At 38.4% G+C, this 24,419-nt stretch overlaps 1 protein-coding gene across 1 annotated transcript in view; it reads right to left on the bottom strand.

The window, feature by feature from the left end:
• The window catches only part of CHN2 (chimerin 2), a 147,333-nt gene that overhangs the window by 5,431 nt on the left and 117,483 nt on the right, over positions 1–24,419 (bottom strand). The window contains exons 7-10 of the mRNA XM_020780416.3: positions 21,607–21,684; positions 8,787–8,871; positions 6,220–6,393; positions 3,830–3,907 (exon numbers count right to left, since the gene is read on the bottom strand). Coding sequence (XP_020636075.1) covers positions 3,830–3,907; positions 6,220–6,393; positions 8,787–8,871; positions 21,607–21,684 — 415 coding nt within the window. The remainder of the gene's footprint in view (positions 1–3,829; positions 3,908–6,219; positions 6,394–8,786; positions 8,872–21,606; positions 21,685–24,419) is intronic.

Below are 24,419 nucleotides of genomic sequence, written 5' to 3'. Positions count from 1 at the left end.
TGAGATGCTGGCAAACCACTCCTTGAACCTCTTGCATACCTTGGGAACCTTGGCAGGATTATCATAAGTTGGAAGCAACTCAACAGCAGATAGCAATAACAGGCTTGTTCAAGGACAACATGTGATCATGCTTACACAGTGAGAATATTCCTTTCTTGTAATACAGTAAATCAGAGGGTCATGTCTATTGTCTTCATTGGCACTTTATTTTAAAATTTTATAATAAATTTCTATTCTGCTTTTTGTTTTAGGAAACACAGCTAAGATAGCTAACACTCAGGTTGAAAGTAACTGTTAAAACAATACCAATGCAACCCACTCCAATAGCAACAACATAGGAAGACAGATAAAATCAAAACAGTCAGAGGGCAGAAGCACCTGCCAGCATATTGTCATATTCAGTGACTAATGAAATGTAATTAGAGACTTGGAGGTTAATTTCTGGGGGTAGGAAGTACTATAACCTGGGAACTACAGTGTAGAATATCTTTCTACACATTCCTAACAATAGAATGTCAGATGGTGATAGGCTGCATGAAGGGCCATTGCAAGTCAATCTCTGTAGAGGGGTGTGGCGATAGCGGCAGAAACACATATAAGGTTTTTCTTGTAAATATCATGCTCCCAACCCATTTATTAGGCTTTTATCTAATTACCATCTTTCTTAATTTTATTGATTAATGTTATTAATAATTCAAAATGTCATAATTGTTTTATTATTTAATTTAACTTGCTATTTATATGTTGCTACAGATTATGTAATGCTTTTATGTTCTTATTATTCATGTTAACTGTCCAGAGTAACCACTGGGTTAGATGGGTGGTATAAAAATTGAATACATAATTTCTTTAAAAAGAAATAACTTAGGGCCTTAGAAGGTGATAACCAGCACTTGAACTTGAGATTAGATATGACCTGCTAGATAATGAAGCTGTAACAAACATGTATTCTTCAGCACATTGGTGGTGGTTTGTAGTTGGAATATATTTCTACCAGTTTAGGCATGGAGATCCTGGGATTTTTCAAATTGTCCAAAAGAGAGAAAGAGAGAAACAGGAACTTTTAAGAGTTCCATACTTCATACTTTTTCCACAGCATTTTGTAACAAGTCAAGTTCTACAATATTCTTCAATGGTTACATTTCATTAGAATAATTCTGTTATGTGCCATCAAGTTGGAAATGATTTATAGTGACCCTAATAGTGATTTCCAGGTAACTGAGATATTTAATGAGTGGTTTTGCCAGTTCCACACCTCCAGTGAGTTTCCATGGCTAAGTGGGGATTCAAACCCATACCTTCTGAGCCCAAGCCCATTACTCTATCCACTACACCACAGTGGATATCTATAATTGGAATAGTAAAGTCTGCTATTTCCAGCTAACAGCACAATCCTGTGTAAGTTTCCTTTAAAATAAATTCCTCTGTTTTCAGTCTGGTATGAAAGTAATATGTTACAGTAAGACAGTATATTTTGGCGCAGTGAGGGCACGACAGTAGCTCTTTTCCCCAAAAAGTAAAAGTTGGAAAATGTATTTCTTTTTCTTATGGATCTTTGGAGTCTACAAATAAGCATCAGATAATAGCAAGTTGTATAACAAGCATTTTTTTTCTGGTCAGATTAATGCAAACAAATTACTTTGGTGGAACACTACAGTGAGTTAGACATAAGAAATTACTTTTAGAAAGTAGCATTCTGGGTTCTGGATTAATAGGGCTTAGGGTTACTCCCTATTAGGTGTGCATGAGGATTCTAGTCTAAATGTGTCTAGCAGTGGGAAGCAAGCAATCTAATATTTGATGCAACAAAGTAAACCTGCACATTAGCATTTGTTCTAATACAGTGCCATTTCTGCCATCACAATGTTTATTCTATTCTAGCCAACCTCATATTTATCCTTATGTACTTGGCATGGTAGCATTAGTATTATAAAACATTGTTTGGACAGCTCTATTTAATTGCAGTACAATGAGCATTAAAGTGCTACAATGAAAGGAAATGCTTTGAAAAAAAATACTGCAGCTGCTTTCATACCCATCCAGATATGGTAAAACACAAAGCTGCAGCCATTATCTGGCCCTTCATTGGATAGTGAGGTCAATAGTTTACAAAACAGAAGCAATATTCATTGGATATTACCACAAATTATATTGTAGAAAAATTTGAAATGAGACTTGTATGTATTTCTATGCCTATAAATTGCTACAAGCAATGCAAATGACAAAGACAGAAGTTGGCTTGAAACACAGGACTTATGAGCATGCATGCTAAATTCCAGCAAAAAAGCAATTCAGTCTGATGAAAAGTGCTGCTAAAACTGTACAAGGATGCAGACTCACAAGAATTTATAGGACTGTCAGTGTCATGATGGCACAGTGAAAACAAGGTGATTTTTTGCAGTTAGTAGTTGGACCTGGGTGACAACCAAGTTTTTTTAATTGCCTGCCTGAGGGTAATTGTCTTCACTTCAAACACACATTGGCTAAAATCCTATTTGCTACACCCATCAGTGTGATGCCCTTGGCATAACTTTCAGTGGTGAAGTGCTGCAAATTAAGAAGTCAATGTATGCATTTCATATCATGCTCCACTTGGGTGACACCAAATGCCTATGCCAATTTTGTAACTTGCAGCAGTTCACTGCTAAATGGTGCACCAATGGCATTACACTGGCAGATGTAATGAAGATGATTTTGGCCACTGAATGTGTGTTGAATTATTTACAACACAAAGATTGATGAAGATTTCCATAAAGACACCACATCCTCAGGCAGGGAATATAGCTGTGTGATTTCTCCTTAACACAATGTGACCTATAAGAAATGTATAATGCCAAGCAACACAAACAAAAACTTAGAATGCACTGATCACAATGAGAACACTGTGGACAAACTGTACAATGAATGTTTTATACGCTAACAGGAACAGAACTAGTCAACAATAACAGCTCAGTGAGCAACTGTTGCTGTACAGTACCTACATTCATTCAGTGGAAGAATAAACAAACACTCGTCCTCTCATTTTTACTAAGGTATCAGTGGAATGAAATGTAAAAAATCAAATGACCTGAGTTTTGTTCCATAACTCATCATTCCTTATAATTTTTGCCCTCCTAATTTTATGAATAGTGAAGGAAAAGCAAATGGCCAGAAATAGCGTGTGCTAATAGCCATTCTAGCAGTAGCAAATGAGGCACGGCCCCATCTCAAGCTCAGGCTAGATTATTCCTATGTGTCTTGTAAGTGTGAAAGCTTCCTAGCCTTTCTGCTTGCATGTATTTGTACAAGCATGGCTGTGCATGAACATCCACTTGTGCCATGGCTCCACCCACCATTTCCTCCTGTGCATTCTGCCACAACGAGCACCAATTGTCCCTGCCATCTGGTAACAGAATACTTTGCTGTGCAGGATTCCAAGTGAACACCTACTGTTTTAACAATGAATTTCACTTTTCATTGATAATTCATTGCACAACTCTAGAAAGCTTTGTAGTGAAGACCCTGAACTCCCTTTATTACAATACATTACACCATTCCATTGTAATTGTATTTGACTGTTTTAGTCACAAACTCTATCCCATATCTTTTGCAATGCTGTGCATCTGTTTTCTCTCTCCCCCAGACAGGACAGGCTTTTGGTACAAGTGATAAATAGCAAAAGAATCAATACATAACACAACACAAGAAAAGAACATAGACATTGTAGGAGAAAAACCATTTATTCTTCTCCTAATTATGCCATCAAAACATGAACCAGTCCAGTAAAGATAGGGCATGTAGAAGCCAGTCAAGTAGTTGATTGGTGTCATAAAATTAAAATATACTGTACCTCGATCAAAGGCCATTTTGACATCTTCAATGTGATCAGTGAACCCTGAGACTCTGTATATCCCTTCTGATTTCAGACCTGCAAGTCAAAGTGTCATCAGGTGCTGTGTAGTCTACAGATATATATTCAGTTATGTATACTTTTATTTCCCTTCCTTTCACAAGTGTCTGTTATCTGCATTCTCACAAAAAACATACTTTTTTTTAAACCATATAACCATCTTTTGATAGAAGTATGGCAATTATCTTTTTTTTTTGGGTTCCAGAACGAAAAGTGTATAGAGAATAATAGCATTTCAAGAATTATTATTTACAGATCACAGAAACAGGAAAGGAAATCACCTGATTTATTTGAGGAATTCACAATCTTCACCTCAGTACATCATGAGGAAATGTGATGCTACTCAAGCAGTTGTGATAAAGCAGTTTTTGTATCAACTGAACGGTCATGGGAGGCTGTTGTGTCAGACACTGCTCCTTCTGCGACCAACAAGACCCTGGCAAAGATCTTTCTAAGCTGCTACCCATACTTTTCACTGGAGGTACCAGGGGATTAAGCTAGGACCTTAAGCATGTAAAAGCTGGTTAGACAGGTCAGTGACTCTTCATTAAGAGTCTATGGAGCCAGAGGTTAGGAGTTCAATTCCCCACTGTACTTCCCATGAGAGGAGCCAGCCTGTATGGCCTTGGGCAAGCTGCACAGTCCCATGATGCTCCCCAAAAAGAAGAGAATGATAAACTACTTCTGAGTACTCTCTACAAGAGATGGGGGTATTCATATTTGTATACGAATATCCCTGCACAGGTGGCGTTAATGAGGCCCATGGGGCCAGACAGTCCGCTCACTGATCCACCGCGGACATGGACGGTGCAATTCTACCAATGGCTCTGCAGTGCATGATCCGCTTGCCACTCTTCGACCTTGCAGAGAGGCTTGTCCTCCAGCCTCCTGCCAGGAGTGGCAAGCAGATTGCGCACTGCAGGGCCATTGGTAGAATTGTGCTGTCCACGTCTACGGCGGATCGGTGAGTGGACCATCCAGCCCCATGGGGCTGGACTCTCATTAACACCACCTGTGCGGGGATATTCATATACAAATACCCCATCTCTACTCTCTACCTAGAAAACTGTGGAAAGGGTCACTATAAGTCATGGAACACAGTTACTTCATGCATGTAAAACATCAAGTTCAATCATAGAGCCATGGCTTTCTATATGGTGATACCTTTTCACCATTTTAATTTAATAAAATTATATATAACATAGGAAGGTAGTTGGGTTAGTCTTCTGCAGTAAAAATAGCAAGGAGACTTAAAAACTAACTTAAAGACTTTTAAAGACTAACATGTTTTATTTGACATAAACTTCCATAGACACTAGTCCTTCTCTTCAGATTTAAAGTCATTCTTTGAAGGTATTGGGTTGGACTTTGGGAAAAGTTAACTTGAGTGAATTAACAAAAGCAAATTTGTCCCACCCAACAGCCACGATGGATGAAAAATACTTCCAGAAGGTTGTAGGGAGGAAGGCTACTGGGAAGTATATGCAGTATGGTGTAAAATGTTTGCAGAAGGGGCAGGAAATATTCCTTCCTTGAAATTCAGTGAGTTATTTTAAGAGTCCACACTTGGTTTGGAGGAACTGTCTTCTTCCCAGCCATCCCAGTATCTCATCCCACATTGTTCAGAAGAATCCATCTGACACTCCAACAAAGCTTTTTGGGGGCTGCAGATGGGAAGAAGAATTTGAAATTTTCCTTCCACGATCTTCATTAAGAGTCTAATTTTGTACACATTTACCTGTTTGGGAATACATCTGAGTGGCTTCAATGGGACTTCTGAGCAAATATGTATAGGGCTGTGCTATTAAGTTAACTTTTCTTAGGACACATAATATTTTGATCCATGCATTAGTTATGCTCAACTCACATATTACATTTAATACACAGAGATTCAATTATATCTGTGCTTTCCCTCTACCCTGACCTAAGCAGAGGTTTCTCAATCCAGAATGGGACCACAACATGTGGGAATCAAAAATTTAACCATTCTTCTCCAGCTATGACCACTACCACATGCTTTAGAAAACTACTTTTGATACTAGGAGTAATATTTTTAATTTTAAAAACCCACTATTCCTAGCTGCTGTGTGTATTACATGTAGGTATGTATCAGGATGTGCAGAATTAGATTTCCCTTTCCCATGCAGATCTGGGTTGGTCCTACATGCTTACGTTAGTGTTAAAAAAAAAAAACACTACTGATGTAGCCACACATTGAATATTATAAGTAACATACAATTTCATTATTAAATTCTGTGGCAAAATCATAGTCAAATTATAAGAAAATGTGTTTAATCGTAACTTCAAAATGTTAAAAAAAAAATAAATACCTCTTGCTTCAATTTCCCGAATACATATGTCCACCACCATTGGCCTTGGTGTATTGTGGGCCTTTACTAGTGTAGTGAGATCACAACAATAGACTCGCTTGATCCTCTTGAGGTCTGGTTGACAGTCATTAGGGACGTATTTTGAACACTGTTTGTGTACGTTCAATCCACAGTCTATAGAAAATGTAACAGCATTAATTTCAGCTATTTTATTACACTTGAAAAGAATGAAGACATGCAAACGAAGACAAATTCTATATTTTAATGTCTCGGGCCCCAAATACACTATCTGTCTAAATAATGTACTATGTAATGAATTGTGGGTATTAATAAGTCTACATAAAAATAAAAATGATTTAAAGCTGCAATCCTGTGCTCAGTGCTTGACAGTATATCCTGCTGAACTGAATGAAACATACATCTGAACAGTCATGTGTAGGACTGTGCTATAAGCACACTTAGGAAACAGATAAAATATGAAGCAAATACTGTGGCCACCATGTGGAGGATGTTGGAAATGTTTGCCAAATGGCCATGACTAAAATTGGCTTAGAAGATGGAGTGCATTAATGTATTTGTCTATTGTTCTGCTATTCTTCCTTCAAATTTACAAGCCATTTTATATTTAAACAGATACAAAACAAGATACAAATAAAACATATCTGAACAGTTATAAAAATTCAAGATCTAAAAGGCACCAAGGATATAAAATGCTTAGGATTAAAGCTATGCCTACAGGTCCTGATAAAACAGGCTGGTTTTTGCTTAACATTGAAAGGACAATAAAGCAGAGATCAAAGGGGCCACTCTCATTAAGCATTCCCTTGCAGAGGCCACCACTGAGACAGTCATCTCCTTGGTAGCCACCTGGCTTGTCTCAGATGGCAGGCACATTGTGGAAAGCTGTCCACTGAAGATGTTAACATGAGGGTATGCACGGGTCAGGCATCTGGTTGTGGAGCCAAAGTTGGGAGTTCAACCCCCCACTGTGTCTCCTTGACGAGGGCTGGATTCGATGATCCAGAGGGTCCCTTCCAGCTCTGCAGTTCTAAGATATCATCATTATCATTATTATGAAGATGTGGAGGGAGGAGAGAGAGATTGAAAGGAGAAAAGAGAGAGAGAGCAAACACATGGAGAACAGAAGTTGCATTGAGTGGTTGGGGGAAAGTATTAATGAATTTGATTCAATTTTCTCCACAGTCTTTGCATTTATTTTCTAGAACACTGGAAAGCAGGAACAAATTGAATCCCATTCTTACTTAGCTGGAAATAGGTTCTGCTGAATTCAGTGGAAAAAATCCTATTGCTTAACGTGGTAAATTATAGAAAAGTAGGCCCATTCAGTTCAATGAGGATTTAGTGAAAACTCCTCTGTAGGTTCCATTGATTCAAATGGGCCTACTCTAACTCACCAAATCCCCACTGATTCAACGAGACTACTCCAGAATAATTTACTATGCCAAGCCACAGGACTTTGGCCATTGGGACTTATTTTTGTGTTGCACAGAGGAATAGGGTTATATGTACATATCCTAGTGAATAATTAGACAGAAGTATACCTATGCATTTTGTCCAAAGTATAGTTTAAAAATAAATAAACAGCAACAGAACTGCAGAGCTGGAAGGGACCCAATGGTTCAACAAGTCCAGCCCTTGCCAAGGAAGCACAGTGGGGGTTTGAACTCCCAAGCAGATGCCTAAACCACTGAGTTATCCAGCAGTTCTGCTTTGTGCTAGCTATTATTTTTTAAAAAGTGACATGTTGCTAGTAAATTCATGAATAATATTTCTTTCTCCCCCAAAATATTTTAAAAATAGAAGAATGCCTACACTTCTTCCTCAGTGGCTTTAACCCTCTTTACACAATGATGTTGCAAGTTTTTAAGGTACTTTTGCAAAAACAAATGTGTTATGCCTTTGTTATCTCAAGTTGTAAAGCTGCAGGTCACAAAACTAGTTGTAGCTGATTATTTCTAAGGTTTGATATTTTGCATGATTTCTCGATATGTGAAAGGCCTAAGAACTTCAGTTCTTAATGATGGAGAGTTAGTGGAATCTAAACAAATCCAGCCAGCTGTACTTAAGATACTCCCTTTATTTGGTTTTGGAGTTTTCATTAAACATTTCCTGTGTAGACAAATTTTGTTTGTCTGCTTAGAGTTAAATGGTGGTAACCTAATGCAGCAGAATGTTAAGCTCTGAACTACAGAATCATGATTTTTCACTTATTAAATACTGACAACTGACAATAATGAAAACAAATATGGTAGTACATACTGGCTTGAATCCAGCCGAATTATTCCAAACTAGAGTGAATCTATTGAACTAGTCCAAACCTGATTTAATGGATCTACTCTAATTGGGATTACTAACTAGATTTAGGCCATTAAACTTTTATGTATAAAATTTGCATAATTTACTGCAAGCCTCTTGTCACCTTTATCTATTGTTTGAAAGGGTGCCATAAATTGAAACTGGTTCTTTTCATCCTGATATAACACTGTTTTCCACCACCTGGCAGAATATGGGTATCAAGAAAAAGAATGGTCTCAACAAGATATTACCTGTACATCTTACTCCCTGAGCAATGAGTCCCCACATGAAGTTGGCACAGTACTCACACCAGTGTGGACCTCGAAATGTGTGGACCTACAACACAAGAAGGAAAAACAAAATTTAGGAACATCAAGAGGCAGGTGGCCTGACAGATAGAACAAATAGGAGAAAGTAATGAAGGATAAAGTTAAGACTTCTTCAGAGCTGGCTCCACCTCATTGCTGAGGATAAAAATAAAGACCAGGGGAGGGGGGATTTTTGTGTGTGCCCCAAATGTCCTATTTCTATTCCTGCAGGCCTCCAGCAGTTTTTCTGGAAACAAAGAACCTTGGGAGCCCGACCTCCTCAGGGGCAGAACCCTAGCTTCCCTGCCCCACCTGCTCCAGGTGTGCCTCTGAATGGCTGCTTGCATGACTGGGAACTGCTGTTCAGAAAAACAAAAAAGAATCAGCATGAACCACCAGACGGGCAGCTCATGCCCATCTCTGCATCTGATCCGTGTGATTTGCTGTCAGTAACCACTACCATGTGAAACATCTGGGCCCAGATGAGCACAACCAGGAGAATGAAGTGCAGAGAATATTGTACCTCTTCACCCTGTGAACAAGGATGTGTTTTAAAGATTTCAAACCAAAGCTATCTGTGAGGAAAATCATTTTTATACAAAGGCTGATCTTTCTGGGCAAAGAAGACTTTATTCACAAGGACAAATGGGCATTGTCCTACATCAGAATCAGATTACCCTGCAGCCAGCCCACTCCTGTCTACTTCCTTTGTAGAAGTCGAAAGGCAGAACCTCCTGCTAATCTCCCAGACTGCATATCACAGTATGTGGGGGAAGAAACTAACATGGATGTGAGTGAACAAGTCAATTGCCCAGCTTTGAAACTACTTATCAAGGGAAAGCACAATAGACAGAAACATTTCTAATCTGGGGTCAAGGTGTGTTTTCATATTCTTCAGCTGAGTTCTGTGGAGTGAATGAATGGGTTTGGAGCAAAGCAGTGTCTGAGTGAATGAGTCTTGCCTGCCTATGTCTTAGCGTGCGTGAAAGAGAGAGGGAATGCTTGTGTGTGTCTTATTGTGCACATGGACATGCTTGTGCATCTCTACTGTTCACTTTTGCTCTTGGTCCTGCCTGTCACTCCTGGCACTGCCCACCATTGGCTGCTATGCCTTCTTCCCTATGAAACACAATGCACACTAGCCACCACTGGTTCAGAGCATGTCAACTCTACAAACAGCACTCTTTTTTTAAAGAGTTTCTATGCCTGGAAAGCAGATCAATTTTTGTATAAAAGTCATTTTCCTGTGAAGGAGCTAAGGCACAAGATGTATTGGCATGCCTTCATAAATACTGGTTTGCACCATTCTGAATTTTTATCTTTTTGTCATGGTACTTGTCTATTGATGCCCTGGTTCAATGTCATACCAGGACAACATTTGATTGTTTATCTCAGTTTTATATAATTCTGAATATTTACTTAGTCATAATGAAAGAGGACAGTTACACAACATTTTACATCATTAACAGTGCTACATATCACAATCACTAAAAAAAGAGTCAAAGGCATAATTGTAACCTTGATTCAGAATGAATAACAAGACTTCTGTGTAGAAATTTCAAGCAATGGTTAGGCAAACACTGGTTTTTGCATGTTTGAACCAACTGCAGACACAGGCAATGTTTTTTGTCTCCTTCTTGGCAAGTTAAATAAGTAAACTTGTTTTATGCAGACCACCAAAATTTAAACAGATCCTTATTCAAGAAAAAACACAGTAAGTACCATTTTGCAACAAATCTCTGCACAAGCCATGACAATGAACAGCATGATGAGCCACACAAAATGTTTGTTCTGAAGAAAATAGCAGCATTAATTAAACATTCAAAAGGCCAATAACATAGAGATCTTTGGACATTTAAAACATAGGCATAACGGACAAAATGGAACTTTTTACACCCTAGCGTAATTAGCACAATATGAAATACAGTGAAGTTCTTTGATAGGAAGAGTCAAACATTGTTTGGCATTTACAGAAACAAATTAAAATGGTTTCCAGACTGATCCCACCTTGGATAGTGGGATGTGGGGAATGCAGCAGACCGCTCAGTTCCAAAAGCCAGCGAACTCATATTGGCTAATGAGAGAAAGGAAGGCAGTTTAATTGTCTAGTAAATCAGATCTATTTATTTCTTTGGAACTTTTCCTAAATGGAGAGAAATTAGCTACTGAAGGCTGGTGTAGCTGAGGAGCCTAATCCAAGCTCTTCTTGGGAGAACTGGGCAACCCAAGATCGAACAGATTTAAACCTAATTCTGATCCTGCAGACCCCAGCCTGACGGTCTATTACCAGTGGTACATGTATGCTTTTCTGAAGCATATTAAAGGGGGCTTCTGAGTCGTACACATGGAATCTTGCCTCCTGCAGGGGTGGCAGTCCTCATCACCATTGGTAGCGGTTGTGCCTCGTGTGTTACGGTAATTGCCGAACTCCAGGCTCAGGCTACCCCAAGCTGTCCCAGTCCTGCCCACCTCTGCACCAGAAGAAGGATTCCACCTGTACTACTGGTCAGGGCACCACAGGCACTTGCCTCCTGCCTTGTCTGTGCCTAAACGTTTGCTTCTTTGCCTGCCTTTATTTGTGTGTATGTGTAGGAATACCTACTTTTGCTCCTGACTATTCCATGCTCACACTTGGCTGCACTGACTGGTGCCGTGCCTTTTGCCCCATTAGCTACAATGGATTCCAGCTGCCACTGAGTGGAATGCATGTTCATAGACCTCTAATCCACCTACCACAGTATAGTTCAGTGTTGCTTTAAAACACCACAAAATGGAATAAAAACAAGCATGGTTTACAATTGTTTTTCCCCAACTTTCCCTGCATCATCCTTTCACCTCTCTCTCTCTTTTAAAATAATTACCAATGACTTCTAATTAAGTCTCTCACTCATATGGTTTCTTTTACAAACGTTTAGATTTGTAAATCCACTCATTAACCATTCAAGTATATAAATATTCACATGGGAATAATTTTAATAATAGCAATAGTCTCATTTCATGGTACACTGTGAATGTATGTCTTGTTTTAAAACACAGTATTCAGATTAAAGGTTTTTAAAATATTTGATTTAATAGCTGAAATCCAGTAGAAAGTCACAACTAAAGTATGTCCATTGATTCCATGGAACTTTCAGAGGAAATGACACACCAAATCCCCATTGATTCAGTGAGCCTACTCTATTTGCAACTTACTACTGGATTTGAGCCATTGAATGATAAATGTTAAGTGTCTGCTTCTCAGTTTTAGATTCTCAGAATGTTTCACTGAATGTGGTTATACTGTATATACTATACAAATATTTATAGAAAGTAACGTATTTGAACCCATTAAAGTATTCACTATTACAACTCTAATTTTCTAATCTTCTTAAGACTTCTACACTAATCACTGGGATATTTTGGGGTTGTTGTGACATCATACAAAAGTAGTAATTTTGCAGCAGATTACTGAAGCAACTGTGGTAGATTATTCCTTCTTCTTTTGCTTTAATTGGAAATGACATTTATTCATTTGATGCCTAATAATTGAAGCTGAAGACCCAATTATCATGGACTACGAAAATCTGTAAGATACTGTATAGGTTTGTTTTGGATATAACATGAAACTGTGGTTCTGTGTTAAATGCATGAGTTAAATGCATTTGTGTTAAATGCATGAGTTTTGAGCTCACACACTCTTCCCTTGCTTTCCCCCTCCAGCACAGCTGTGAGAAGAGGATCTAAAACATTTGCCCTCACTTTTTATTTTTATTTTTTCTGCTCTTCTTCCTGTCCTAGCAGTGGTTGGATGTTTGCATGACTAATCTGACTTTGGATAATTCTGGTTCCCTTTGGATGTGGCAGCTCAAACAAATGACATTGCCTCCAAACAGTCTCTAAGGTTCTTCAGTAGGAAGTGCTCCTCCTTCTACAATTCTTTTTGCATTAATTTTACCATATGGTAGAACAAAAAAAATTACAAAGCACTGTAGATTGCCCAGTCTTAAAGCCAATCTTATATTTTTGTTGCTTACTATGTTGTTGTGCATCTTAAGGAAGCTTAAACTTAAGTTCTGGTCCCCCCCTCCCAACTGACTTGTACTTCATTGCTCTGATCTACTGTTAATTTGATCAAATTCCAAGGTAGTTCTGTTTACAAAACAAATCAAACCAAACCAAAACTCTCACACTTTTACTTTAGATCTTTAATGGCATCTCTCAGGCTACTTTCCTTTTACTTGCTTGCTTTGTTTTTAGACACATTTATTACTTATTTCATTGACTTTTTCTTTATACTTGCCTGTTTTCTTTATTTTCCATTGACCTCTACTTATTCTTAGGTTCAATTCTTAAACTGAGTAAGGTCTTAAGTATGGTCAAGGGAAACACCTATGCATATTCAAATAAGAGGAAATTCATCACCCCCCCCAAAAGGAAAAGGACAGCACAGATTTAAAGTGGCATTTAAATAAAATGCAGTGTACAGTATCTCACTCTAATGGAGACTATGGTGACTATATGTGACTATATGAACTGTTTTGTACAACCTAATGTCCAGGCTCTGATTGTCAAAGAGTTACTTGAAGGCTACTATTCTGTATTCTTACCCTTCATTACATTTAATCCAGATTTAAAGCAAGTCAGCCCTTCAAACAGAAGGCTCCTACTTATATACCACCGCATAGTGCTTAAAGCATTCTCTGGGTGCTTTACAATTAAATTATGCAGGCTACACATCCTTGCCCCCTTGATGAGCTATGTACTCAATTTACTGAGTTTGGAAGAATGGAAGGCTGAGTCAAGCTTCAGCCAGCTAGCTAACTGAGCCCACCAGGATCAAACTCAAGCAACGTACCCTCTACTTTCCAAGGAATTAATGCTAACAGCAAATGTCGACTCTGCCAAGAGAAAGATGAAATTGCTTCACACCTCATCTATGAATGTCCAAAGATTGCACAAACAGATTACAGAGTTAGACATGACAGAGTGGCAACGTTAGTGCACTAGTCATTATGCAAAAAATATAATTTGCCGGCCTCCAAAAACCCATGGGAACATCAGGTAGAGAAAGTGTCAGAAAAAGAGGAACTCAAGATGTTATGGAATTCCCGGATCCAAACAGATAGACAACATGAACATAACATGCCAGACATAGTAATATTAGAACTAAGAAATGTCCAGATCATTGACATTGCAATTCCAGGGGATGCCAGAGTTGAAAATAAAGAATTGGAAAAACTAACAAAGTACAGAGACGTGGCAATCGAAACATCTCGCCTCTGAAGAAACACAGTTCAGTGGTCCCCGTAGTCATTGGGGCTTTGGGAACAATATCAAGAAATTTCACAGAGCACTATAAGCAGTTGCAGATCTCAGAAGTCACACTATTAGAGCTACAAAAAATGGCAATATTAGGAACAACAGTAGATACTGCACTGATATTTAACACTGTTATTTAATACCAGTAAATGTTTTATAATTTCAACTGTGCCTGGTATTATAATAATAATAATAATAATAATAATAATAATAATAATAATAATAATAATAATAATAATAATAATAATAATAATAATAATAATAATAATAATAATAATAATAATAATAATAATAATAATAATAATAATAATAATAATAATAAATGATGATGATGGTGATAAATAATGGTGATACTTTCCATGGTTTTTGGGGATTCCTACGACTGTGCAACTCACGCAAGGGCACACAGGCTGGCTATTTTCCTGGGACATGTAGTGCAAAATACCCTATAGTTAATACTAATTCTCTGGTTTGGACATAAAGATTAATGGGAATTATTTAAAAATGGAAGTGAAAACTTCTGAGCCCGTCCCATGGGTTTGCTGGAAAAGGAGGGGGAGAGAACCTAACAAGCCTGAGGTGAATTCATGTAAACATATATATAGTTTAGCATTACTCTGAGATGTGTTTTAATTGCATTTATTTAGCTATTGTTGCCTGAAGGTGAAATTGAAAAACTGCTTTGACAGTATTCTAAATACAGCTGAAAAGTGTTGTGTATTTAATAAACAGAGGTGGGAAATTTAACATTTTCCATGCCAAAACTGTAATATTATAGCTATTAAAAATGTCAATAATAGTCATGTAAAAGGGTGAATATACTCATATGCTCAATCTAGGGGCTGTAGAGAAAAAGGTCTGTTTATTTCAAATAAGAGTTTGCAATGAAAAACAGGCTTCATTCCAATGCTGTTTTCAATTACACAAATATCAAAGATATTTGATGGTTTTCTGGATAGTCAGTATTTCTTTTTCCTCACAACTGTAAATGCTGCAAGATTTAGATTTCTTGAACACGGTTGACTTACGCATCCATTTTAGGCAAGGAAGAATGATGGATTAATCAGCAAATCCACACAGATCTTTTGAACAAAATACTTTATTTTAGAAATGTTTCAAGTGCAAATTTTATGGCTGGCATTTCACCATAGCAAGTGACTTGAGTGATGATTTGCTAATGGAGACAGAAGACTGCCTACAAGATGGCATTTAAGGTGCCAGAGTTCCCAGATCACCTATGGAAAACTTGACACAAAGGTTCCTCTGGCAATGTTTAGGGGGCCAAAACACAGTGTGGTGATTTCATTGGTACTTCCACAGGACATTGTGCCTCATTATCCAAACAACACTTCTCTTGAAGTCCAAAACAATGCCAGTGCCAAATAATCCAATTCAATGCTGGCACAATTTTCTTCCCATTGGAATCAATGGGAGGAGACATTTAAAATATTTGCCCCTTACCCCACCCCACGGCTGTGGTAAAATCAGCAGGACTTTATTGCTCCCCAACGGATTCCTCCTTTTAACATAAAAATTATAAATTAATAAGTAGAACTATTTACTTCCTGTTCATTTATAAATGAACAGGGAGAAGACGAATCAATAGTGGAACAACTGATTGAATAATAGCTCAGTGATAATAAATAATAATAAATTGGCTGAATAATAGATCAGTAAGTTGGAGCACTGGGAGTCAAGAGTTCAATTCCATGAGTGTTTAAGCCTGTGTAGCCTTATACAAGCTACACAGACACAGAGTACTGCCAGAGGAAGGGACTGGAAAAGTACTTCCGGAATATTTGCATCTACAAAAAACAAACAAACAAACAAAAACCCTGAGAAGGAATGCCATACATCAGGATCAACTTGACAGCAAACAATCAATCACAGTCTCTTTAGGCAAAATGCAATTTAGAAGACCAGAATATGTAAATTAATAAATAAAAGAAATAAAAATAATCAGGAAGAATGAACCTTAGAACAAAGGTTCGCTTGGATATGTCTGAAAGAATTCAATAACATCAACCTATTTATCCCTCTCTCAGCAATTTTTAAAATTTTCTTTGCAAGATGCATTAGTGATCTTTTCCATTTGAAGTTAGTTAAATTGTCTTTAGAGCTAGATGCAATTTTTCTATAAAGTCATAACTAAATCAGGGATTAGCTATAGCCTTTTAATTTATGTAGGACATTACCAAAGGACAAAATCCTTTGGTTTTGTGTAACATTTGTGTAACATTTCACAGCTAATTGCCCCTCACTGATGATATATGAAGGTATACCTTGGTCACACGCCTGGCCATGCATCCAATTGTGCAACCAAAATATGTCTTCATTAGTTAGTCACAACAGTGGCAAGTTATGCAAACTTTACGTAAACCTCAATAGGATCTTAGCCACAGTTAATGTTTCTCATGGAATAAAAATTTCTCGTATGATTAATGGATAATAAGATTCTCATTATTGTATACATTCCAAGTTGGAACTTTGCATATACTGTATTTAAAAAGAAGGCATTAAGGCATCTCTAGAATTATCCCTCTTCTAATTTGTGCTGTTGTTTTTTCATCCATAATAATCCAACAATACCCTGGACTACCAGAAAGATGAACAAGTGGGTCATGGAACAAATCAAGCCTGAACTATCTCTGGAGGGAAAAGTTATGAAACAGTCCTATGTTGGATGACTCACAAGAAGCAGGATTCTCTGGAAAAAGACAATAATGCTTGGAAAAGTTGAAGGCAGCAAGAGGAAGGTCAAATAGATGGATTGGCTCCCCAAAGCCTTAAGACTGTAGGATTTGAGCAGGGCTGTTGAGGACAGGACCTTTTGGAGATCACACATCCATAGGTTCACCATAAGTTAGATGTGACTTGATGGCACATAACAACAACAGATTTCTTAATGTGCTGAAACATTCTCGCCCAATATCTATGTATAATTCATAAAGTTGTAAAATCATGGAACTGTAGAGTGGAAGAGAATCCAACCATCACTGACCCCAACCTCCTGCAAAAACAGGTAATCCATGAATAAAACATCCCTGAACAGTGGCCATCAAGCTTCTGTTTAAAAGCCTCCAAAGGAGAGACAACCGCTTCTTGAAGCAGACGATTCCACTAACAGTTCTTATAGTCAAGGAGGTCTTCCTTGTGTTTAGACGAAATCTCCTTTCCCATAATTTGAATCTACTACTTTGGGTCCTCTTATCTGGAACTGAAGTGAACAAGCTTGTTTCATCTTTCATATGATAGCCCTTCAACTATTTAAGGATAACTATCATATCACCTGATAGTCTTATCTTCTCCAGAACCAATGTTTCCAACAGTTTTTCATATATAAGCCTGCTTTGTCTCTTTTTCAAGACTACTTACTTTCATGATCTGTGTGTTCACGAATGAAATTTGATGACACCATCTTTATGTTAATATATTTAGTGATATTTAAGTATGCAGATCTGAGATGTATAGAGTCCATATCCTTCCTTGTACCTCTTGTTTAGCACCTCTTGTTAGATTTTTCAACATAAATCAGCTTTTCCACTATAAAAGTAAGAACCCCAAGTTTTGCATACTGAGAAATAACATGCCCAAAGTGCTTAAAATTGATGTTTTTTAAAAAAAGTAGTATTGATACTATTGATTGCAACACAAAATCAATGACTGTAAGCAGTGCTCATAGGCTAACACCAAGAAATCCCTTTGGTTTTTCAGAGGTTCTAACATTAATAGCCATGCTTGGGTCTTGCAAACTGAAGGCAAAATTATTATGACTTTTTTTTCAGCTGTAAAGCATAGACAGTAAAACATCTAGGCTAGTTTTTGCTAAACATATTTAATGGACCTATAGTCAAGAACTAATTTGATATTTAGTCAAATATTTAGCTTTGGCTTCCTGAGCAGGGAGATGAGTGGTACAGAAACAAAATGAACTGAAATAAACAGTTATTCTAAGAAACATGATCTTTTGAGCTGCTTCATCCCACGAGGGGCTAATGTTGCAAGCAAAGAGGATATTTTTTTTTAAATACTGTATTCCTTTACAATAGTACATGTGAAATATTTTGATGAATTCAGTGTCCTGAACCGACTCCCTATCACCATATGAATTCATTGCTGCAGTATAGCTATTTTTAAAGTGCTCCAGGACTAATGGTTGAAAACCTAATGTCATTAACTTTTCATTAAGTTTCCTGACATCATGGAGCAACTGCAGGTATGCAAATCCTGTACTTAAGTGTATTTTTCTATTAAGTTTTATATCTGTTTATTGACAATCGTAATTCCATCCTTGATACGTTACACATGAAAATACCACTGCATATACACCACTGCACATATACCACTATTATAGTAGGTGTCTCAGTTTGAAACACTGTATATGGAGAAACAAGAGATGAATACAAGAATTTGTTTCAAAACAGATGCAACCCTGCCAATGAGCTATTCAGCAGCAAAGGAAAAACAGAAGGGCTGAATCCATCTCCATTTCTATTGCATATCATAAGCTGGGATGGGTGTTTAACACACATTAAAATATCAGGAATGTATTTCACCAATTTTATATGTTAAACCATTTACCTATTTTATCTGGTAAACCTCTTGTGTTCTTTTGACTGGCCTTACTGCTCTTCCCATTGTCAGTCATGGAAGGAACCTCCCTGAAAATGTGAGGACTGTGAACACATTTGAGCATTCCTTGGGCAACAACAGCATACCATCAGCCGATACTTCCATTGAGGAAGTCATCACTGGATTGCTTCTGACATGAGTATAGGTGACTCTCCACATTAGTGCTGTTTATTGTAAGTGGCCCTGCCCATTCAGATCATTTGGAATTTTTAATTGGCCCAGAATACATTTCACAGAAGTTTGGCTGGAGCCATAAGATCAGAACCTAATTCTGTTTCAGCCTTTAGGCAAAAAGATTGATTCTTTAAAAATAGGTGCTGCAGGAGAGAGCTCTGCAGAGAGAGCTGCAGGAGAGAGCTGGACTGCCAGAAACAAGTAGGTTTCTAAATCAAGCCTGAAATCTTCCTAGAAGCCAAAAATGAGGCCATTATACTTTGGGCACATCATGAGAAGACAAGACTTGCTAGAAAAGACTATAGTGCTGGGAAAAGCTTAAGGCAGCAGGAAGAGAAGAAGACTAAATATGAAGAGGAGTGACTCCATCAAGGAAGTCACAGGCTTTAGCTTGCAAGAGTTGAGCAGAGCTCAGTGACGGGACATTTTGGAGGTCACTTATTCATTGGGTCTCCATATGTCTGAGGCAACTTCATGGCATGTAGTAACATAATTGTCCACAGATGGTTTCAATTCAGCATGCCTTTATTTAAATGTTGCCTTTTATTTCTTTAATTTTTAAAATTTCTTTGTGGTATATGTGATTCTGTTGTCTTACTTCACCAACTGTGAGCTACCTTGAGTATACTTATTATAAAATGAGGGTTATACATGCATAGCACACATACATGTAACATACCTATTACATTATAGGGAAATGTTTGCTATTTATGCATTAAAAATCATTTACTACATTATACTGACTCAGCTTGTGACATCAGACTGTATTTTTACATGATAAATAGGTAATCGTTCCACTATATAGTTCTCTTATTCATTTTAGATTTTCAAAGTACTTCTTAAAACCCGCAGTAGGCTCTCTTCTTCAAAACATCCAGTTTTCAAGTCATGCATTTTAGGTTTAGAAAATGAATCATATGATTTGCCAGTTAAATTATAGCTCTTTTCAAACAGGAAGCAAGAGGGTATACTGAACAGCTAGAGCGAACAAATAAAAGGTTCTGGGCACACATCCAGTTTCAAATCAAAGACCAAACAAGGGGAATTTTGAAGAGGAAAGAAAGAATGTATAGGTCAACATGGAAAATATGCCTCAAGTCATGAGAAAATATTTTTCTGGCTAGAGTGAAACAATGTTTAATATAAAATGATGACTACAGGGAAATCTGCAAGCATTATGGATGCTTTCAGCAAGACAGAAGAGGCGGGGGAGTCCCCTTTTCCCTTTGGAAATGCCTTGGCTTTTGTGACAAAGGGTCAAATGAGATGATGGGGCAACATTTTAATTTCCCAAATGCTTTTATATATTCCAAGGGTGGGGAAATCCACGTTTTAGTACAAATCCATTATGTTCAGGTCAAAGGATTGTATGAAGAAACAGCTGCAAAATAATCACACAAACATACACACAGAGCCTTTGTATTACAGTATGAAAAACTAACAGATAAACAATACAATTTCCTTGGAACGTCAGACTTTGGAACTCATTAATCATGTGGGCTAGTTCTGCTTTAGCCACCATCTGTCCTTGTTAGACATAGGTTGTAGTTTCCAGTCTTCCCCATTTTACAGAAGATCCCTGCTTCCCTTTACCGAATTACTTCTAGAGACAGCTAAGAATGGGACCACTTTTAGACAGTGAACATAAACAATTGGAGGAGAAAGCAGAACATATGTCCAAGCCATATGATTACAGAGGATTGTTCTCCATTCATTCCTTGTAACTGCTGAGCAATAGTTTGGATGTTTATAACTGTACTGGCTGGGCAATGTCTCAATCTGGAACAAATGCAGTTCTTCCTGCAAAAGACATAGAACAAGAAGTGTGGAAGCCAAGTTTCCAAAAATGGGTCACCTTCTAAGATGCAGACATCATCCCAAACACTGCTGGAAAGGAGAAACGGTTCTTTGCATATATAACCCTGTACGCTAGACAAATGCCTGTACTTGTAATAACTTTAGCTTCTGGCAAGCAAGAGCAGAAAATTTCTCCAAGAGTCAGCCCAGTGAGACTCTTAAAAGTGCTTTGTTGCACATGAGTTTAACAAAATTTGTTAAACAACAGCATCACACCACTTCTTGCGGATGCCACAGCTCCATGTCCTTTGTACCTAACATGAATGATAAACAGGATAATTGTCTTCCTAGGAGAAATTGGAAACAGGACAGGGATACCATTTGATCAAATTTAGAATGCACTTGGTATCACAGCAAGAATAAAGTAAATAGGGGCAATCAATCAAATGACCTGGTTTAAAAACAGGTGAGCCTGATTCTGACCATATTTACTGATGAATAGGTCCCAATCAGGAAGACTTCATGACATGTATGTATGGTTAAAATTATTAAGGTGGTTGCTTTATATGAGTTTCAAGGCTGGGTCACTGGGGAGAGGAATGCACTCTATATTTCAGCAAGATTTCATCCATGCAGCTGAATTTTTTTCCCAAGAAAAATCCCTTTATTCATAACAGAAAGTTTTATACTATCAGTAGTTCTTAGGACACCATCACACATATCAATATGATGTTGGTCACAAGCTGATACACAGAAATGCGGGGTGTATGGGGAAGAGGGAGAACAACGTGACAGAAACAAACAGAACAGGAATAAAGAACACAACAGCTTTCAAAATAGAAGGAGTCTGTCGAGTTCTTACCTTAAAATTGTGTGCTTTTTCATAGTTGAAATGGTTGTCATTTTGCGTTAATGCAGCCCTTCTGACCAAAGAGGTGATCTGTGAATAGGCAAAGAGTTTCAGAGGTTGCCACAAGAGTGCCCCCTTGACTCCCATCTTAACCCCCAAGGCCACCGCCAGCAGCTCTTGGCGCTTCTTTCCTCGCTTCGATTTGTGAACCACAGTGCAAGCTTTCTCATTCTCAAGCCACAGCTCCTCGGCAAACATGGTGCTGGAGTCCCAGATCTTTTCCCTGTCTTCGGCAGACCCCGGGAGGCTGACTGCTGTCTGGTTTGTCCAACTGCTTCTAACGTTAGACAGCAGATTTGAGGCAGCTGCAACAGCCCATTCTGTTGAGACCTCTGGCATGTGACTTGAATGGGCTGGCTTGTGTGCGGAAAGGAGCTTCTGCATCTGAATAAGTAACGGGTCTGCTTTGTGATACTTCTCTAAAGCAGACGTGTGTCTGAAACAATAGCCTGAATTCATGTAAGGAACACTCCCCCTTTTTGAGTCCACCCCACCCCCCAGCAGTACTATCCTGCCAGACACTGAAGAAAGAAACACAGGCGGCAGGACAGCTTTACAGCTTCACACCACAACGCATTTCAAAAGACAGATCAAAAGAGAGAGCATCCCCCCCCTCCATAAATGACTCTAGCGTTGCATCCAATTGCGCACAGAGCGGAGACTGGTGAGCTATTACAGTACAAACACCAACAGATTAAGCTTTTAAATCCCAATGATTGTTTAATCTTGCAGGGGTAAACAATCCCATCTTTCTCATATCCTGTGCTAGTGAAAATGTGGTAGCACTTGAAGGATTAGTAGCAGTGTTTTGCAATGCATCAAATTAAACATGTTTTGGTGGGCTCTACTCTTGAATAAGTTAAGTAATTAAAGTATTACAGTGTTCCCACAAAGAAATTCAACAGAAAAGGCAAAATAAAGGGTCAAATTGTAATTTGAGTTACGCACACACACACACACACACACACACACACACAGAGAGAGAGAGAAAGAGAGAGAGAGAATATATTCCACTGAGAAAAAACAGAGATTAAAGTATAAAGAGATACACAGTCCAATATTCTAAGACAGTAGCCACTCCTAGTTGTCTCATGCCTCTCCCCCTAGTACTGTCTTGGTACTGTAGTCTCAGAGAGGTCATTAAGAAATAGTTTTGTACAAGTGAGACCTGCAACAAAATGACTTGAAGGAGCTGTTTTGAGTGAGGAGTACACGATTCCAACAAGCCAACTGTGTCATCTCCTAAGACGCTCCATTATATCCTTCTTACTTAGCCATGGTGGCCATCTGTCCCTAGAACCCCATAGCAAGAGGAGCTTACAGCAGCCAATAAGGAGTGAGCATACTCATTGTATACAGAATATCAAGTATGAGTATGCTCACTCCTTATTGGCTGCTATAAACTCCCCTTCACCTTTTCTCAGGGGGTACTTTTTGTAAGCCTTAAGGTTCCTACAATGCTACATGCTCCTCAAGAGTGGATGGTACTGCTTACATTATATATGGGATTGCATTGCAAATGAGATTGCTACTAATAGGAAGGTCGGATTCCTTGCAGGACTTGTAATGTATATAATAGCATGACCAGACAGGGAAGTTGGAGCTATCCAGTCCATACTTACAAGGTTCTTATCTTTGGTGGGATTTATTTCTTCTCACACTTGAGTGATTCTTCCATTCATACAGGAGCTGCTGCTTCTTACATGAGAAGGGTCCAGAAGCCTTTTGGATCACTTCAATTTGTCCCTCTTTTAATTACTGATGCCCCCATCCCTATCCCCTACCATGCCTTTTTGCAGACCTCATTCCATGTGCCACAGAAACCCTCCCTCCCTTGTTAAAGAAACTACAGTGGGGTCTTGACTTGAGAACTTAATCCGTATTGGAAGGTGGTTCTCAAGTCAAAAAGTTCTCAGGTCAAATCTGCATTTCCCATAGGAATGCATTGAAAACCATTTGATCCGTATCTGCTCTTTTCCGTCCATAGAAACTAATGGGAAGTTGCTATTCCGCCTTCGACCACTAGAGGGGGATATTTTGTTTCTTTTTTTCTTAGGTCAAGAAAGGTTCAAGGAAGGCAGGGAAAATAAAGTCCAGGCAGGACAGTACCAGGCAGTCCGAAGACTGTCTCCCAATCCACTCTCTAAACGCTGGGAGGAGTGAGGAAGCAGACAGGCACCCTTTTCACTGGCCAGCAGTTAACTGAAAGTTCACATTTTGCACTTTCCCTGCCTCCCATGTGGGTTTTTTTCAGTTCTTAACTCAAATCTAAGTATGTAAGTCAAGTCAATATTTTCCTATGAGAGTGGTTCTTAAGTCAAAATGTTCTTAACTCGAGCCGTTCTTAAGTCAAGACCCCACTGTAAGTGACATAGCACTGCAGCCATGCATTAGCCTAACATGGTATACACACAGCGTTATAGATATCATACTGAAACCAGTGTGCAAGCTGTTCCTGGAGAGAGCTGATCTAGCCACAGTGACATGTGCCTCAGTTACATCATGGCTGGATTACTGTAACATGCTCAACATGAATCTGCATTTGGAAAGTGTTTGGAAACTTCAGCACATCCAAAAGAATGCAGCCAGATTTTAACTGGAGCCTCTCACCTATCCACCCCCATTACAGCAGTTCCAAAGGCTGCCAATCTGTTTCTAGGAACAATTCAAAGTGCTGTTTTTAACCTATAAAGCCCTAAATGGCTTGCGTCAAAGCTATCTCAAGGACTGTCTCTCCCTTTATGACTTTGCTCAGATGTTAAGAT

Source organism: Pogona vitticeps, chromosome 6 (assembly GCF_051106095.1).
Source record: "Pogona vitticeps strain Pit_001003342236 chromosome 6, PviZW2.1, whole genome shotgun sequence".
NCBI lineage: Eukaryota > Metazoa > Chordata > Lepidosauria > Squamata > Agamidae > Pogona > Pogona vitticeps.
The sequence above is the reverse complement of the archived record's forward strand: the minus strand, read 5'-3'. Positions and strand labels throughout refer to the sequence as shown.